Here is a 21,104-nt window from a genome sequence, read left to right on the forward strand (position 1 = left end):
CAACTCTTGTTTGATGTTGCCCTGTAGTATGAGGGTTTCCTCACTGTTCATTGAAGACCAATGGGTGGGCTTGGGCTTACATTTTTGTTTCAGTGTAGTTGTCGTCTCTTTAAAGCTGCATTAGCTGTCATTTTCGTAAATTTTTGTTTCTGTTGAAATATACCTTAACTTTGAATTATTTCTACTGAATAGTACTTTTCTTGTACAATTTCATTTGATATCCACAAATAAAATGCATTTAATACATGAAATGGATGTCTAAATATTTATTGTCTTGCAAGACAAAAAATTGACCTAGTTAATTCGTACGCATGTGACGTCTGGTGACCTTAATCAGTGCATGTGCTGTAAGGGTCGCTTCTTTAATAACAAATCTGATTGCAAAGCGAAAGTGGTATTCAACGACAAGGAAGACAGACGGACTCAAGCCATAAAAGAAATAATTTTGAATATAACGCAAGGATCCTTTTGAAATTTATGTATTGTGATATAATGTGGCTCAAATATGGTCATTATTTATTTGAAACTAATCAAGAAGAAGATGAAATGAAATGCAAACAAGACACATGCTTACCTGTGTATCCTTTATTGTTTTTTTTTACAAAGGTTATAGCATTTTTAATCCAGGTGAATGTCCTTTTGGCAATCTTCGGATGTGATGGTGAAAAATAATTATATCAGAGCTATCGATCTTCTCCGATTAAAAAAAAACGTTATTTTCACAATATTCTGTAGGTACATGTATTATCAACATTTATTGCTCCAATTGCAATACAGTACTACAAATTTATTTCATTGAATCAGCAAAATTCAGTAGAATCAAAACTGAACAAATTTGGCAGCTAATGCAGCTTTAACATGTACACCATACCTATTCTGGTTATATGTGTGTATCATAAATTTTGTTTGTCATTGCCCCTGTAATTGGCATAATGAAATACTTTGGGGGGAGGGGGTGGAAAAATATTAATGGAAGTTCATTCCATTCATGTATCAGTATGCATTTCCTACTACCGTTTAAAACTGTCAAATCCTTGGAGACTCCATTTTTCATTTAAACACATAATGCAGTAAAATTTATTTCTTTTTTTTTTCTATTCACAAAAGTTTTCAAAATCTAACCCATTAAGTCCTAAACATATGACCATTATTAACAACTTGGCCTTGCTATATTGGAGTACTTTTGAATGAAGCAGAAAAACCATGAAAAATGTTGCACCATGAACAATACATGTAGTATCATAAAATTCTTTACGATTTGGTTGCTTTATTTTGAAATTTCGAAAATAGCATTGTATTAACTAACGTTATCATAACTTTCTTCATATTTTGTGATCTCATTATAAGACCTATAATTTCCAAACAACTGTCAAAAGTCTGGAACGTGCTCTGTTGTTGTCGCCATCAAATCTTTGTTATTTTATGTTGTAATGTTTTATATTGACTTAAAAGAACTTGGATTTTGTACCCCTTGATCATTCAGGGGCTGTGATAAAACCTTTCTATTATGGTAAGTACTAGTAGTACACCATGTCAAGAGCAGTTCCCTTTTTATAATGTAACGAGAGAGCATGATTATACCTCTGCCAGGAAGAACTGAAGTCCAGACCACTTGGTGACAAGCCAGCAACAAACCGATTTGGCTAAAAAATTAATCCTTTAGACAAGTCAATCAACTGGCTATTTCAATCTCACTACCTAATACAACACAAGTAGGCCATTCTTCCACATATGTTTGTTTCTTTATAGCCATGACACTTGGGTGATAATATTAGGGTCAATCTTAACTTCACCCATATATATCTATTTATTACCTTTTGCCAAATCAGCATGGCTTCGAATGAGATTTTCTTGCCAAACAGTCCTTTCTTATGTCTGTTCATGTAATTTTCAATGTCACTTTCCGAGTGAAGCTTCTGTTTCTGTGAAAGGGGACTAGCTGATCTGATAGGCGGGGCTGTTCCAGCACGGTTCTGTTACAAAAAAAAAGAATTCTTTAATTGTATACTTTCACAACTGAAAGCAACTCAAAGCATTTGAAAAATAACATCTCTCAATATTTGTATAGGTACTAATAAGGTTTTCATGACAAGAATTTTATTATGCTGCTTTCAGGTTAACTTCACACCGTCAAATAAAACTTAAAAGATATAAACATAATATTTCTAAAAATGGTAAGAACTACAAAAGATTCATTTATTTCTTATTCTTCATGTGAATCATTTTATCCAAGTTTGGCAGCAAATCATTTGCAATTTAATTTTAATTTTTGAGATAAACTGTGAAGATAGTTAACAGATATCTACAAAATAAGGCAGTTGTGCCCAACAGAGGCAAATAATATTCACATGAAATAAATGTAAATTCAAATTCATGTCAAACTATAATTTAGTTTGAAATCTGTCATTTTTATGTGAAATGCACATGAATGAATTTTATGTGAACTCTACACAAACCTTATTTCCTTGACTAAAGTGAAAAATATGTGAGCATAATATCCTTATATACCGGTACACAAGATGATACACTTACCTGTCGGTTCAGGGACCCTATACTCGGACTAATTGAGACATTGGCTTCCGATTGATAGGGTACCACCATGGATGCTGGTCTGGGCTGCATCATGTCGGACTGCATGGAATGGCTTTTCTCCATTGCTGGACTGTGAATAATGGAATCGCCTTTTTCTGGCTTCTTCCTCTTCAGTGAAGGATGATGGGACATGTCGAACCCAGGTGACGAATCGTTAAGATTGAACATGTTATTTGCATCATCAACATCTTCGAAGCTTTGATTCAGTTCAACTAAAATAAAGATGGCAAAAATAATCATCAACTAGTAAAACTTCAGACAGGAACTACTTTTTATACATGATGTCATAAAAGACTATGACAACATGTAGACTTGCAATGTACTAAATTGACATAGTTTGTCTGAATGGCACAATATGACTATGCTAATCAACCAATTGTGGTTTAAACATATAAATGACTCTAATTGTGCAATTAAGACCAATGTACCAGTGTATCAAAGAGTTTATTGCCAATTATAAATTCTAAAGTCTAAATCTTTACCATTGTACAAATACCAGTACCGGTATATTCAATTGTCTTACTGGCATTCACTTCAGGCACAAACATACAAGGATAGATTTTACCTACTCCCCCTCTAAATTAGAAAAACATGATTTTTTTGTCGTGTGGAATTATTATACTTGTTTCAGAGTACCCCCTAACCAGCTCATGTTATATACCTCCCACCAATTTTTATTCAATATCTTCTAACCTTTAACTCCTGATATACCCCTTTGTTGAAAATCTACTGGTGCATGAAATTTTTTTTAATTTTTTAATTTTTTAATTTTTTTATTTTATTTTTTTTTTATTTTTTTTTTTATGGAAAAAGTCATGACTTAAAATTTTTCGTCAGTAGATAAAATAAACAACAACAAAAAACTACCTACCACTTAGTAAATCAATTCAATATTATTGCTATAGCTTTATTCAGAATACTTCCATTATTCTACCTTCAAAAATATTCACCTAAAACTTCACTGGTATCAAAACTCCAAATTCCAAACATTAACAAATCAAATTAAGTTTTTCTTAATTCAATTTCAGGTAAAAGAGTAACCAGCCAAATGACATTCATGAATAAAAGAAGTACACGTAATATATCTAGCATTTACAATCCATCTTTCAAATTAATATCATGTTATAAATTGAATTCCATAATGTCCCCTCCATACCAAATGTATTTAAAAATCAATGAAATTTCTTACCGCCCTTGTAACAATCTCGAAATGGTGTTAAGTTTTTCATGTTAGAGATAAAAATGAACTATTCCTGGCCGTATTAATGATTTCATTATTATAAAATAAGATAACATGTGATACTGTTTTCTTAATTAGAAAGTCCTAAAACAATCTTTGTCCACACTTACAAATCTATTTTTATCAGCTATTGTCACTTGATAGATCTATAAATAGATTTGATGAATGTCAATTTCATTGACTAATCTTATTCAATAAAAACCCATGTTCATTGCTCTGTTCACAGCTATTTTTAGAAAAGTGAAAAATCTTAATTTAAATAGTGATGTGAAGAAAATTTTTCCTCCTTATTGTTTTCGAGAGGTTACATCATGACCATGTGAAAATAAGTACCCAACTCCTGTTCTATAACCAGATACAGTGCATTATAGCACACACAACGATAATGTTCAGTTCCTTGATTGAATGATAATCACCTGATGGACTTTTTTTTGAGAATGAAACTTTCCTGTGTTTCATTGAATAGCAAGAAATATTTGTATTAAAGGTGTGTCTGATTTGTCATGTGACTGAAGGATTTAGTCACTTTCTCCCTGACAGTTGTAGAGTCAAGTTTCATTATGTTTTATGTTCTATGTTTTGTACATTTTTTTTTCCTTTTGATGTCATATTAAAAAAACAAAAATGTCCAAAGCATTTCTCTTGAGATTCCGGTCTTCCAAGCATTGGGTTTAGGACACAGGTTTCCAACATTTTCTTTCCGCATTTTGGTAATAGTGGTTGGTTGGTTTTTCCTGGCCAACAGGATCGTTAAATATAGAGTTTCCAACTGGTATAACACATGGCTGAGGTGTTATGATATTTTTAATATCTATTTTTTCATTGTAATGAGTCCTTATATTTTGTAAATTATTATATTGTTAAACTGTTTTATTATGATTTGCAAAATAAACTCTGGTGTCATTCTAGCTTTCTGGGCATATGGCAATATGATATATTGTTTTTTTACTTGATGAGATGATGAATTTAGTATAGTTAATACAGAGGTTTATACTTTTTAACATATGTAGAATGAAATATATTTGTAAGAGTAATCAAGGTAACCAAGATTCTAATGGAAATCAAAAGAATGTAATCCAGGGACAAAGACAAGACATGGAAAACAGACCAACACAACAAAGAACATAAAATAACCAAAATAATACGTACAAAGTAACAAAAGTAAAGGAGCAAGTTGGACTCCACTAAAAAATGGGAGTATGGACCAGCAACTTATGAAATATGAGAAAAAGTCTATATCACCTTTTCAATTGTTCAGTTTATATTTTAAAATAATTGATCAGGTGATTGTCATTTAATAAAGGGAAGGCTTACTCTATCCCATGAACATCACTATTGCATACATTGTAGACTTCATGGACAATTTTTCTTCAGCATATATTTGATTTATTGAACAACAGGAATATTAGTCAGCACCAGTATTCTAGGATTCCTATTTCCCTTTACCCAGGGCAAGTGAAATTTGGGTCAGGGAAAGTTAGGTACTTAGTTACACTTTCCCGTGGCAAGTTGAAAACTTCATATGATGTAAGGATTTGTTTGTTTTTGTTTGTTTGTTTGTTGGGGTTTAACGTCCAAGCAGCAATATTTCAGCTATATTCAGACTATGAACATGAAATGATGATGAAATGAAAAAGGATGGGACACAAGGATGAAAGGGTTGACAAATTTTGATTGCCACTAGAAAAAGGGATGGGTAAGGTAGGGCAATTTAGCCTCCTGTGGCGGAGCGCAAAGGTTCCTACTCCTATCGAATACCACAGCAGGGTTCTTTAACGTGCGAGGAACGTGGCATCTTTCCCAACACTATGCACCACTATAGTTTGTGGTCAGGTTTTCCATATTATAGCCTGACAACCCCTGCATGTAACACGCCAGGGGTACCCCATTCCACCACCTGGGGCATGCATCCCAGTTGCTCCATGGGCAGAGCGCCTAGCCCCCGGCTGGGTTCCTGAGCACTATTTAGTCGCCTTTTACGACAAGCTTAGTTCTGCTGCACGCCTATTCTTTTGACAACCGGACCTGCACGGGGCAGGATTTGTTTTGTTAGGAAAGCAGTCATTGACTGTGGGAAAGTTAATTCTATATGGTTTTTCCTGAAGAAACCTCAATTTCTGAAAAATCCTAGAACACTGAGCACTCGACAAAGCAAAGCAAAGCTGAATTTTTTTCCCCCGAGGAAATTACTCAAAAATTATTTGTCTTAAAGAGGAAATGTTATTAAATCAAAACTTTCACAGTCCAAAGTTTCACACATTTATTTACAAAGTATTTGTATTTGTATGCAGATTGCAGATTTATCTCCCTTTCCCCCTTTGAAGATTTGTCTCCCCTTTACAGCATGTATTATTTTTTTACAGCAGAAACTTTCGGGATAAGAAGATTACATAGAATAATTATCTAATCTGAAAGCACTATGGGATCTTACTGAAAATTATATCTAGCAAGGGCCATATTCATTTTAAACATATTTAGTCAATCTGAAAATTTTATGACAGCAAAGACCAAGAGAAAACACTCAAATTAAAAAATTACCAGATAAAACTGAAATTTGAATTTGAATTTTATCAGTAACATATCTAGATCTAACTACAAGCAAATACAGAATACTTCATTTTAAGGCAAATGAATGAAGTTAAATGACTAACAGACAGACTGACAGATATATGAACTGATAGACACAGACCACAGCTTTTAAGCTTCTTGGGCTTTAGAATTTTTCAGGCGAACAAAAAAACAAGTCTCACATTTGAAGTGTTCGAAAGATTAGTTTAATAATGACAGGAGGACAGAATGAAGAGTAAGGGTTAAACTACTAAAAACCAATTTATTTTCGCAGTTTTTGAAGTCAATTCAATTCTGCAGTTATTTAATTTTGTATCTAATACTTTTCCTTTTTAAAGAGACTTTTTCCTGGCAATTCATTTTATGTTGCTCACAAGTTCTTGTTCACAAAATAAGCCAAAATAAATCGCTAGGGAATACAGTACATGTCATGGTCACTTTCTGGTGAGGGGGGTAAATAGCACATGACAAAAAAAACCAATAAATTTACTATCACTGGAATTTTAAAACTTGGGGGAAGTCAAGCCAATAAATTTAAACCTAAAAGTATAAACATACCCTACCCTTTCATAAGAAAAGAAAACAACCTACAAAACAATTAAACATATGTAAAATAAATGTACTCACAGACATAAGTTTATCTCTCAACACAATCCTAATCACCTTGGATACATGTACATTAAGACAAGAATAGCTTCTCCAAATATAAACCTCTAAAATCAACACATCAACCTCATAGATAAAATACTCATAAATTCCACACAAATTTATTGTTGTATTTCGAAATGCATTTGCAACAACTGTTGAAAGGAAACTCCAGCATCTAAAGCACTCAAAACTATTTCAAAATCATCCTATTAAAAGCTTCAGGCTGAGATATGGCAAACATATGTTTCATTCATGTTACAAGAAAGCGCATCCTTATCATCATCAAATAAATACTTGAACAGTCGTCTATATCTTAAAATGAACATTTAACCAGAAAAAAAATTAAAAGATATGGTAAAGTGGAATATCATGTCTTTTAGCATGTTTTTTTTTCCAGAAAAATTCGGTCTTTTAATTTTTAAATACATAAATTACATCCTGTTGGCAGATCAGAAGGAGAGGGGTTCTGATGTTGGAACACCCTATAGGGTAAAATTTTCCTAATTTAGTGCAAGCAAATGACAGCCTGAAACAGGACCCCCTTTTTGGAACCACTGCCAAAATCTCTGGATCCAAGCCTGAATATATTGCTATCCTTATGCCTACATTCTCTGATGTCTCTAATTGAAAGCACACACATCAGTGAAAATTTTCAGTTAAGTAAAAGTATGTCAACATAAGAATTTACTGAAAATTAGAAACTCCTCCTTAGATATCAATTCCAGATTTAAATTCCCTGACTGTACAAGAACTACTTTTACCATATAAAAATATATAATAAGATCACTAATATATATATATTATAAATCTTTAAATAGACTAAATATCACATGTATGGCATACCAAGGAAAACCGACAATTGCGGAACTGTATCCTATTTTAAGCTACCCATAAACAAAGATTTAGCTACCACCCTCTGATGACAAAATCCTATTTCAAGATACATATAGATATCTCGCAATATTTCCATTTTTCATAACATTTTGTTTTATTTAGCATGAAAACCAGAAATAGAAAGGAAATTCCAATGTCTCCTTTTCAACTGTTCATGCTCTGTAACTCCTTGAATCAAGATGCAATTTCTTAGGAAATATTATAACAACTATTTTAAAACCAATAAAACCTCATTAAACTTATGGTCAAAATATTAAAAAAAAAAAAAAAAAAAAAAGTCGTCAAACAGGAAGTTGAAGTTGTTTCAGCCTGAAATCCCTTTAAAAATATCAAGGGGCTGTAATAATAAGTTGCCAAGACTTACAGAACAAGTTGTTGAAGTACTTACACAGACACCAGACCACTATGTAGCTTCTACACGGCCAAATAAAGCACTAAAATCATGAGTAGTTTTAAACTGTCTGCTTATAATCAACCTGTCTACACGACATTCCATTTGCAATTTCATAATCAAATATATCGTATGTACATCCATTTCCCAAGTAAGCAACTTTACTGTTAAGATCCATTATCAAGTTTGCAGAAACTTGTAAACGTTGAAAACTTAGAAAAAATACAAAGGAATCTCATCTCAAAATGTATAAATAAAATTCACTTACACCTACTCTCTAAGACATGTAGACATCACTTTTACATGTAGCAGTTTGAATTACTGTAAATCATCAATTTTAACATATCCAATATTTTCACAAGATCAAGAACAAGATTTACAATGATCAACAAGAAAAATCTTCTCAAATCTAATTTCATACTTCCCAGTAAAATGAAGTTCTAATTTGCCTCCCAACTGTTTACTTAAAAGCTAACATTTTCTAGTGATTGCATATCCAAATGCTTAAATTGTATATCGTAGAAATTCACACACAATCATCAACAGTTTTTACACCAGCAGTATGTATCTGACATGACCATTAAAAAAAAATAATCTTCAGATCCAATTTTATTGAAGCTAACCAAACAATCCACCTGTAATTCAGTAACCCAAATTTACAGTGAGTAACATAGTAAACTTCATGAAATAGAGTTGATTTTCCCTTGATTGAACATCCATTACCTGATTAACTTCATTACCTGGTAAACTGTACAACTGATGAAACCTGTCTAAACTGAACCCTGCATAATCTGAAAACTTGTCTAGAACAGACAATTTTCAGTATCCCATTACATCAATTTAAATGTATTTTAAACTTTGGTAAGCCAAACACCTGTCTAAACCAAACAAAAAGGGATTTGGTTTGATAGGTTTTCCTGTAACAGAAGGTTTTAATCTCCTTGTTAACTATCCAGTTGGTTATCAAATCAATGGAAGACAAACTGTATTCCCTGAATTTAACTATTTCACTCGCTGTAATCTATCCTCACAATTTTGCATGGTACAAGTGCCATAATTTCATATTCTTTGATGTACAATTACTTAAATACAATCAATAGAAATTTTTACAAATAAACATACATCTAACCATGCAAAAAAAACCCCCAAAAATTCAATTTCATTGTACAAGCTAAGAGCCATTTTAATTGGCATAAACAATTTTTACCTGTGAGCCTATATTTTGCAGTAGAACTCCACGATTTTACTTCCAAATAAAGTGAGAAAAAAATCCTAATATTAACTGTCAAAGTAATTCCACTTTTCTATTAAAATAACAATATGAAACATACAAATTGTACCATTCTCCTACACCAACCATTAGCTTTAAATACACATCCTTAAGTTGTCACTTATGAGTTACTGATTACCATAATATATCACTACAACAGATAAAAAATTTCCACAAGATCAGCAGCAAATTCTACACTGCTATGAGAACAATCAACTTGACCCTACAAGAAAAACATCTTCAAAACCAATTTCATTATTTCAAATGCTTACCACCCTGTAATTGCCTTACCAATTATCTATCTATCAGGTAACATTTTCCTGTGGTACTGATCATATCAGCCACTATGATATGGTCAAGATTGGCCTTGAATGAGTTATCTATGATTGAGATGATATTCTTTCACCTGAATTTGTGTTGTAAGTACTCATTCATGGTATAGGTTTGAAAAGCATTTTTTCTACTTTAGGGATGTTCGCTGCTCAATTTTTAAATTACAAGCTTTCTAAACTTTTGGTACAGATTTGTAGACAAATGTCTTGGAAATAAAAATAGCAAATAGAATGTTAAGTCAATGATCTTGTTTTCGAGATATGAAGAGTTAAAAATTTGGCGGGAAACAGACTACTCTTGATTTTTTTTAGACTTTGCATTAGCACCTTCAAACCATCGTTTAACTATGAAAAAAATAACAAGGATATGAAAATATTTTGTCACATGGATCAGAATGTTGTATATAATGATATGAGAAAAAGAAAACATAGGGTCAATGGACAAAATTTTCTTAAGGCATTTAGTTGGGTAGAACAGTACAATCCTGAAATTCTAAAATGAGATCAGTGGACATCCTTAAAACAATTTTTTCTGAAGAAATTGCCAGCCTTTTTTATTGTTCACTTTGACTTTTGTAAGGATTTTTCAAAATTTTTAATGTATTTCATTGTACTCAATGCTTTACAATGTTTACAAATACACTAAATAAATTTTGTTATTATTTGAGTTGAAATTTGCTATTTTTTGCCCTTTTTGGGGCTTCAATTGGCTATTTTTCAGACAAATTTTGTTATTTTTGGTCTAACTTTTTTTCATTTCTTGCCATTTTTGTGGCTTAAATTGACTTTTTTTTCGGTCAAATATAGTAATTTTTTTGTCTAAATTTTGCTATTTTTTTGCGTTAATTTAGTTAAAATTTGTCAAATGAAATCAACTACTGTAAATAGAATAAGTATACCCTTAATTTAATGACAGTCATCTGAAGAACTTCCTTCCATAATTAACTGGACAGTTGACAAATAGATTTATGTTCTCCCTCAAACTTGGCTATAACATGCAAATACATTTTGTATCTATTTATGATGAAATGGTATTTAAGAGTACTTTGATATTTTTGTGTGAATTCCATGAATTCTAAATAAACAGAAATGTTTCCATAGACTGCTGGGGGTGAACTTCAATGTATGGGATTACCATAAACCGTACCGCATATAAACTGGTAAGTGAAAGAGTAATCAAGGGAACCAAGATCATAGCGGTAATCAAAAGAATGCAATCCAGGGACAAAGACCAGAAATGGAAAACAGACATACACAACAAAGAACATGAAGTAACTAAAATCATACATACAAAGTAACAAAAGCAAATGAGCAACTCAGACTCCACTAAAAACTAAGTTCTCATTCTGAGTCAACTAGCAACTGGATATACAGTGAGCAAGCTTACAATTAGAATACCATGCTCCAAATGGACTTTAATTATCTGAAACCCATAAGTTAGATTAACTCTCTGACCTGCCATTACTTATCTTTAATCATGTGAATATACATATGGTGGCTAACCATCCTTCATAATTTTATCAAAATCCATTCAGTAGTTTAAGAGGAGTACCTAATCCTTAAAGCTTTATGCTGCATTATCTCCCTTTGCAGGTATGGGGCAATAATTACTACCAGCTTTCTTAATGCACCTGAACATGTGATGCCTAACCTTCCTATAAAATTTCACAGACTGACAGTTGGACAAATGAGGTCATTCTTATACATGTATATACTCAAAACTTCATTATAAATTTTATTAATTTGTTTTATTTTATTAAAACTTTATTAATAATATTAAAATTGATTCAAATCACTATTATTTTCTTTCATGTAAAACTTCATCTTTTAATAAAACTATGTGAAAAAAATGTCGGTAAACTAGCCCAATAAAAAAATCAACAAAACTACGTTACAACAATTTAATGAAAGAACGTGTAAAAAAATAATGGACATCTTTTGTAATGATTTTGAAATAATCATACTGTGAAACTACTTTTATTCGTGGATATCAATTTTCATTACACACATCATTGGAAATCTCCTTTTCTTTTGGATCCAAATTTTGTGGTTTGGTCTACCGACAAAAACCATGAAAATTGGTATCCCATGAACAATAGTACTTTCACAGTATGTAAATCTTGAATACATCTCTTCCTTTTTCATCTTTAAACTTAGGACTTACTTTCTTGTAAATAAAATCCAGATTTCATTACATGAGTATCAACATTATTCTATTTCAGTCAACCAGCTATTTCCATGAAATGTACGTCTGTTTATTTTCATCTCACAAGAAATGAACATTAAACTTACAAAAAACTGCGGCTTTCATTTCACAAGAAATTAATGTGAAATGTACAACTGGCTATTCTAATCTCACTAGGAATAAATGTACAATGTACAATTTACGACTGGCTATTTTCATCTCAGTAGGAATAAATGTACAATGTACAATTTACGACTGGCTATTTTCATCTCACTAGGAACAAATGAACAATATATGACTGGCTATTTTCATAACACAAGAAATGTATGTAAGTAGGAATAAATGTACAATGTACAATTTACGACTGGCTATTTTCATCTCACTAGGAACAAATGAACAATATATGACTGGCTATTTTCATAACACAAGAAATGTATGACCAAAGCTCAATCAATAAACCCATCCATCATTTCCGTTATCAATACTGGTATTTTCGATGGTATTTTTAGACTATTAGTAATTCTCCATCAATAATAATTGTATACAGTTAGTCTAGACAACTGATGTTTTCATCTTCCTCAGAAGAAGGGGAATCGATAATAATAATATGGACACTATAATATAGATATCACTCATTTTCATCCCTACAGTCTAACCCAATCAAGCACTTTTGATGAACATCACATGTACAGTAACTATGCACCTTAGTATTTACTTTTCAGCATCATGGATTGACATTAACAGTGGTCCGGTACTCCTGCGCCTACCTTATTTTTGAGAAACTACCTTAAAATCTATTAAATTGGTAGTCCTTTAGGCTAACTGAATTAATTAATTCAGATTTTATTAGTCCTACAGACGGGACCTACAAGAAATTTGGAAGACTACTAATACATTTATAAGAAAGTCCTATGGGGTACCTAGCAGGAAAAGTTAGCATCAAAACAAAAGGTCATGTGCATATTTAATCACTAGCCTAGAATGAGAGATTGATACAATGAAAACAGAGGTCATTGAAAACTTGCATATGTTAAATGCATAAATACATACAAATAGGTTTTCATTTCACAAGAAATAAATATGAAATGTTCAACTGGCTATTTTCATCTCACTAGGAATGAATGAATGTACAATGTAGGACTGAAACTGTGCAATGAAAGCCTGTGTTTAAACAGGTCTGATTGTATCAGCTTAGAACATTTATCTTCCTATCCTAGGTTTCCAATAAGATATATGACCCATGATATTAGATGTAGAAATTACAATATTAAGACTATTTATTGCATTGAGAAAATTAATCCCCATAAATTCAATACAAAATTTTATATACCATAAATTTTGTTGTAAGGTTTCTAAAAACAACAGAAAGCAGAAATTGACAAAAAAAAATAAACATCAGTAATATAGAGAAATCATAATAGTAAAAAAACTGAATTCTTAAAATGGGATTTCTGCAAATCCATGGCAAAAACCCAATGTCATTTGACAGTAGCAAAATAAAAAAAAAGTGAAATGCAAAGGTCTAACCATTTCCACAAGACACCCTACATTGATGGAAACACTTCCCTACATTCATTTTCACAAAAATCTTTAAACAAAAAAAAAAAAAAAAAAAACCAAAAAAAAACCCCAAAAAAAATGGAAAACCACAATAAACTGAATGGGGGTATCTGTTCAACAACAAAATGACTTACAAAAGAAATATTGACATCGATGTGTGTGCTAGAGTAAGTTATTTCACCATGAGGTCACATAGTGTTGAGCCCCATGCAGGTCCGGGTGTCAAAATAATAGGCCTGCAGCAACACTAAGCTTGTCGTAAAAGGTGACTAAATAGTGCTCAGAACCCTAGCCAACAGAGCAACTGGGTTGTGTGCCCAAGGTGGTGGAATGGGGTACTCTTGACGTGTTACATGCTGGGGTTGTCAGGCTATAATAAGACCTGACCACAAACCATAGTGGTGCATCGTGTTTGGAAATATGCCACGTTCCCCGCACTTGAAAGAACCCTGCTGTGGTATTCGATAGGAGAAGGAAACTTTGCGCTCTGCCACAGGAGGCTAAATTGCCCGACCTTTTCCATCCCTCCCTTTTTCTAGTGGCAATCAAAATTAGTCGACCCTATCACCCTTGTGTCCCATCCCTTTTCTCACTTCATCATCATCATTTCATGTTCATTTCATCATCCATTTCAAGTTCATCGCCTGAATATAGCTGAAATATTGCTGCTCGGGTGTTAAACCCCAATAATCAATCACATAGTGTTGAGTCTGACCAACAGATATATAACATTGCAGGATAAAATTAATTGTTCCCTACTGTAAAATAACTTACCTTCTTGTGGGAAGTTTTCAAATGCTGGTGCTGACCTATGACCTCTATTCATCAGGTGACCATATTGCTCATTAAGCTGAAAGTCATGTGGGTAGTTTAATATCAATTTATCCTTTGAATTTCTATCAGGCTGGAAATCTTCTGGATAATTCAAGATGTTCTGGTTGTCTTTAAGAACTTCCTTGTAAGTATAACTATTGGCATCATTTAAGTTTGTAGGAAAACTAGGAGTCCGTTCATCTTTTGACGGAACATTTGCATAGTCAGGTTCTGAGTCATCTGATGCTTTGGAATCCTGGGAAATCTGACTTCCTGTTTTCACATGTACAATGTCAACATCTCCCATGCTCTTGTGAGAACCTCGCGATGAAATACTGTCATTGAACCCTTTCATTTCACTTTGAAGTTGATGAAGACGTAACGATCCGTGAGATGAGTGCATGTCACGAATTGAACCTTGAGATGATTGTGAATCTGATAAGTCACGATTGCGTGAGGAAAATGATGTTTGACTGTCTGCTCTTTCATGCCTTACAGCCCTTGTAGAAGAATGTGAGGTGTCACTATCAGAGCGTTCGTGAGGATGATAATAATGGCCACCAACGTAATCCCCTGGCGCCATCTGGATGTCAGATGAGACAAATGCTCCAGTTTCTGGTGTAGAGGTAGGTTCATAAGAGACTGGTTGTTGTTCAACATTCAAACGTTTATATGTAGTCGACCCATTACGTTTCGGCACTCCAACAAATGAGGGATTTGTTCTTGGGAAAGACCTTGGTTTAGGTTTTTGAGGAACTGGGCTAGCACAGCCCTGCTGACCAACTATATCTTGGCTAAATGCAATACATTCTTGATCAAGTTGATTTGAAGCTGCTAAAACAGGGCTGTATAGTCTCTCATGAAGGTCTTGTGGAACACTTGTTTGGTTTGTAGAATATCCAAAGGCAGAACTGTACATATCAGGGTTAGGAGTGCTATAGGAATCTGATCGACTACCATAATCACTCCCATGCCGTTTAGAACGACTTGAAAAAGACAAGTCAGAGTCATCATGCGCACGTATTTTTGCGTAATGTGGCTGAGAATCCTCCCTCCCATAATTTGTGTAACGATAACTGTTAGAACGCATTGGAAGTGCACCAGGAGAAACTTCAGATACAGATCTTTGCATTGCATGACCTCTACTTGATCTTGGAGAATCAAACCCTCGTGGAGACATTTCTGTTGAAGAATCCCGCCGCAACACACCAGAAATTGGAGGACTTGGCGAGGAATACCCTGCTTGTGTTGATTGTGATGATTGGCTGCTTCTTCGTCGCACATGTTCACCATTTACAGAATGTTCCTTAAAGCTATCATGGCGACTAGAACTACTTTGAGATGATGTGGAATCTTGGCGGGAAAATCTCTGCTGCAATATTAGAGAAAATCAATAATTTTTCTTAAATTAAATAAATACAATCATTCATAATAATTTATATGATACTATAATATTCTGTTTAAAGCCTTAAAATCAAAGGAATTTTCAAAGAACTTTCTTAAATTATAAACACTGTGGGTTTTTTTTAAAATCCCTGACACATTTATGATTAGGTGGATTGGCAGACAGCGGGATGAAAAGTGGTACGTACATGTATATACAAAATATGGGCATTAATTAGTTAACTGCTTGAAAGTTCACTACAGGCACGTGGCAATTGTAACATTCACAGGAAGTGTAGTGTATCCTTGAATATACCGTGAAATCTGTTTAAACTGAAGCTTTTCTTGGAGAAGAGTCTCTTAGTTAGGCTAGTGTTTGCTTTATACATATTCATAGTATTTAAGTAGTATGCCAGCTAAGAATCATGCAAAATGTGATTCATGGGTGAAAAGTCTACATATTTTCATTTTTGATATTTTATTTGAATTGCCATAGTAAACAGAAATCAACATTCAGTTTTTCATATGTTTTTCATCTAACCTGTGTTCTTACAAGATAAAAATTATATAGAGTGCACTGTAGATTTCAAAATTAAGGGAGATAACTCTGTAAATGACACTCAAATACAACAGAATCTATTGGATTTTCAATGTTGATTATCTCCTAAGAGCAGGCAGACTTGAATGAATAATTACACATTTCATAATATACTCCCATAAAACAACTTAATTAGGAAAATAAAAATATGAAGCCTTTTTTGGAGTGTATCACATTTTTCAGATTTTGCATGATTCTTACAAAGACAGCCACTTAAAACAACTGATGTGAAGGGGTTAAGAATAGGTCTGATTTTCTTAAGTTTTCAGTATATAAAGAGTTCAATTCAGATTGGTTTTACTGTATCATTGAAAATGTAAAATGAGAAGTTATTTATTTACAGTAAAACCAACAATACTCCATGCAGTAATGAGTAAATACATGTATTGTACATTCTGTGAAGAAGAATCAATGCTGAACTTATATACTTCCATCATATCTTTAGCTCAATTGAGCCAATGAGCTTGGCTGACCTGTTCACAAGAAGTTCAGTTAAGTTTATGTGAAATATTCATCTAACAAACAGGTGAATAAGTTTCAAAGGAAAACTGAAAAGGCTAAAACATGACTTTTTCGTCTGAGAAAAAAGTTCAATAGCCCATTTCAAACCAGGAAAAATGACAGTAAAACCTGTCTAAAACAAACCCTTTCAGGACAAAGATTTTTTTCAGTTTATGCAACAGTCCCAATACACAAGTTAGGAAACTAACCCATCTCTAGATTTACCATGGTGTATTTGCTTTCAATGAAAAAAAAAAGCAATTTTCCATATATTTCCATGGAATGTCCATGGAATTATATGGAAATTACCGTTGTAGATGGATTTTTGAGAGATGGATTTTTGGAATACTCAATGTAACTTATTTCCATGGAATTCAATGGGAATTTGTTATTTTTCCATGGAAAATCTAGAGATGGGATTTAAACTGATGAGAAATCACATCAGAAGATGTCACATTTCAATCAGTTTTCTATTAAATTCAAGGTTTGGTTCAAACAAGTGTCACTCACAATCTATTTCAAAATATATTTTCTCCTACTAAATTCTATTAGCCATAATACGAGCCTATTGGCCATTTGTCAAAGAATTCTACAAATATCGGTAACAAATGTTAATTTAATTATATGTTATCATTATATGCTAATTGGATAATTATATGCATGATAAAATGATCCAACATGGTGTAATTTTCATGTGAAGCTCATTAAGGATGCATTGTGTGGGTAAATCAGTAAAGTATGCATATCATGGTCCATGATTTGGCAATAAATATGTGTTTGAAATCGACCACATGTATGAACAAGTCATTATGTCTTCAACACATTATTTTAGATACATGTGTCTAGTTTTTTTCTTTTTTTTTCATTTGTTAATTGCACTTTTGTCTTCATCATTAGTTAAAGTACAGCAAGCTTAAATAACCAATTAGTTTAGATTTTTTTCTGGTCAATTAAAATTCATAGGTGTTTGTTTGGTGGGAATTAAGCATTTTCACAGACACCCTCAGTGACTAACCTAAAATAACCAAAAAAAGTGGTATGTATGTAAAAGGGCAGTTTTGTTTTTTATTATGGGGGGTGGTGTTGGTTGGAGCTTTCAGGGTACTTCCACCTGAAAAACTTATTTATTTGCTATAGATAAAGACCCCCCCCTTTTCCTTCTAGTAGTACTTAAAATTCAAAGTGTGATAATTTTGGTGCGGTGAAAGGGCACATACACAAATCTTTCCTTTAAGTACAACAGGAAGCTATGATTGAGAAACGATAAAAGTCATCAAAGCAATGTTAAAAGGGAGGTAATTAACACTTGTTTAAATGATAGTTAAACATGACCTTTTAACTCCAGGTCATTCCCCTTAAATCTGACACCAACAACACTTGTATACTTCATGTTTAGCTATAAAAATGATGCCTATGTTTTTAAAACTGCACACATACATCATAATGATAATATCTTTAATTTGAAGATAGTAAACTCAATGAACAATTGTGGAGGAGTGCTCTAGTTTTTCATCTTTCACACAAGGGTGTTACATTCTTAAAATTTCTTGTATTTGTGGCACTCAACCAGTTTAAATGGAATGATATTTACCACTCCAGATCTGTTCACTCAAATTGATTTCATATTTTCAACAATTTTGACCATGATACATTATATAAGCCTGTAATAACCTTAAACGTTATGATTTTTGTAGCTTAAAATTGTAGTTGCATAGTGTAATTTACAGGCAAACCTGCACAAATGGGACGTTTAAGGGTAAATAACTCTGCTTTTCTTTCTTTAACTTGAAATTAATTCCAAGATTTCAGTATTGAATTCCTTTGTATTTACATGGAAAGCTCATTAAAAAGTGGAAGCTCCAGCAACAGACTAGTACAAAACTATACCTTATAAACTTTAAGTGAATTATACACAGGTCTGAATCTAGACTGAACAAGATAGGTATAAAAATATGAATCATATTTACCCAAAACAAAACAAAACAAAACAAATTATTGTATAATACAGGTTTCACTATACCAGTGTTCTTGATCCCCTTTTCCCATCACATGAGGCAAGTGAAATTTGGGTCAGGGATTTTTTTCAGTTATTTTTCAACTGCTACTTTCCCTTAGAAAGTAGAACTCAAAGAATTTTTTATATGATATTTTAAGCTTGGAAAGCATATTTTGATAAATGGAAAGCTGATTTTCATGCGGAATTTTCCCATTGAAAGTTAGAATTTTCAAAATTCCTAGAACTTTGTATACCTACCTTCCGTGATACAATGGGACTTGTTTGAGGAACTCCTGTCTTTATAGACCCTGCCCTTTGGTTCTTTGGATGTTCTCGTCTCTTTAAACAGAAAACATACAGAATATAAAGCAAAGGAGCCAAAATTACGCATAAACTAACAGCTAGCTCTATGTACAAACTACTCCTAATACTAACGTCTAAAATTCCCATCACACGTTTTAATCCCTTCATGTGAATAAATATGACAAGTCACAGACACTTTGTAAAAATCGTAGATCCAATTGCCACTGTTTTTTCATGTAATAAAATCTTTTATCCAAATTTTATTTCAAACATATCTTTAGAAACAGAAGTTACTGTATTAGTTTTTAAAATTGAAAGATCCAATAACTACAAGGATTTGATTTACACAATCATATCACATGGATGTCTATGTTAGTGTACAAATTTGATCTTTAATCCTCACTGCAATCCAAATTAATTCACAATTAAAAGTTATCTCCCTTGTTTAGGCCTCATCCTGTACTTGTCTATGTAAAAGCTATTTATGGTATTTAAAAATGTCCAATTGCTCAAAGGAAGAAATATTTCCCTGATCTGTATTCTTCATAAATATAAAACTTATGCAACATTTTGAATTTCCATATCTTTTTTATTTTTTTTTATCTAGATCACCTTTCACCAAATATCATATGATATGAAGTAAACAACACAAAACGGTAGCTGGGACGAACAAGATAAAAACAATTTTAACGCAGATCAACAATTATCAACACCATGTACACTGAACACTTCACGTATTGACATTATAATCTCCTTCCTTTTTCCTTCCACCGGACTTTATATACAGTCAACATGTTTAAAATCGTCTGAAAAGCTGCACAATTTTAACGATTTTCACAAGTCAAAATGCAAACAAAGAAGAGAATTTAACTTAAAACTTTTATCAATTTTCGTTATGCAACTTTTCCATATGTAAATTGTTCCATATGTAAAATTGCAGTGTCAACAATTTTATGCTGATAAATTACCGCAAAACTATGAATGTCAATGAACTAAAAACTTTTAATGGGAGACCCTCCTCCTTTTTGGTATTCTGAACATTCACATCTAATCAAACATTGTCCAAGTTCAACAGAAGAATATCTTGACAAGGGTGTTCTATTCATTGCTTCCCACTTTTTGTAATTTATATATATATATAATACATTCCACATGAACATACATGTAGATAAAATCCATTGTTAAAACACAGTTTTTCAACATAGACAATGTTTAAAAATGTACTCTTTCCCTTTGACATTTGATCCAATCCTGAGATTTGTAGAAAAGATTGCGGGAACTTTAAAACGGTGTCGTTACAAAGCCAAAATTAAATACTCCGAAATCCACAATGAAATACCTCCACATGAAAAGCTCCCAGGATAGTCATGAATGACGCTACTAACAGTTGCAATTACATGTATCAGAATTTGCACCTTATGTGCACCTCATGTGCATCCTGCTTTTAACCTTCCAACAGTAATCACTGATACAACACCACTTGTTAGATTAGTTCAGACAAAGACAAAAATGTAATTATTGCACCGTAAATAACAACTGCCAATTATAAACCACAAAAAACAAGCCACAATGCTAAGGCATAACATATGACAAATATGTAATCATTAATGTCAATCTCCCACACTGAGCTCTGAAATTTTTTCAACACTATCAAAATCTATCGAATTTTTCGAGGAAGAAATTCTTTAGTTTGTTTTTCAATCAGTCTTATCAGACTTCCAGGTTAAGTTCTTTAAAATAGCATTGAAACTGAAATCAGTAAAATTTTCACTTTTTGTTCACCTTTTCTGGAATTATTTAAGAAATGCAAATCTAACACTTTCTTCAGGC

At 32.7% G+C, this 21,104-nt stretch overlaps 1 protein-coding gene across 1 annotated transcript in view; it reads right to left on the reverse strand.

Moving 5' to 3' along the window:
- Window positions 1–21,104, reverse strand: part of LOC148610578 (rho GTPase-activating protein 39-like) — a 93,141-nt gene that overhangs the window by 15,857 nt on the left and 56,180 nt on the right. Inside the window, exons 5-8 of the mRNA XM_088595739.1 lie at window positions 19,230–19,310; window positions 14,455–15,865; window positions 2,533–2,804; window positions 1,815–1,973 (exon numbers count right to left, since the gene is read on the reverse strand). Coding sequence (XP_088451865.1) covers window positions 1,815–1,973; window positions 2,533–2,804; window positions 14,455–15,865; window positions 19,230–19,310 — 1,923 coding nt within the window. The remainder of the gene's footprint in view (window positions 1–1,814; window positions 1,974–2,532; window positions 2,805–14,454; window positions 15,866–19,229; window positions 19,311–21,104) is intronic.

This window comes from Perna viridis, chromosome 8, assembly GCF_037379345.1.
Source record: "Perna viridis isolate PV_CMFRI_1.1 ecotype Kerala chromosome 8, ASM3737934v1, whole genome shotgun sequence".
Lineage (NCBI taxonomy): Eukaryota > Metazoa > Mollusca > Bivalvia > Mytilida > Mytilidae > Perna > Perna viridis.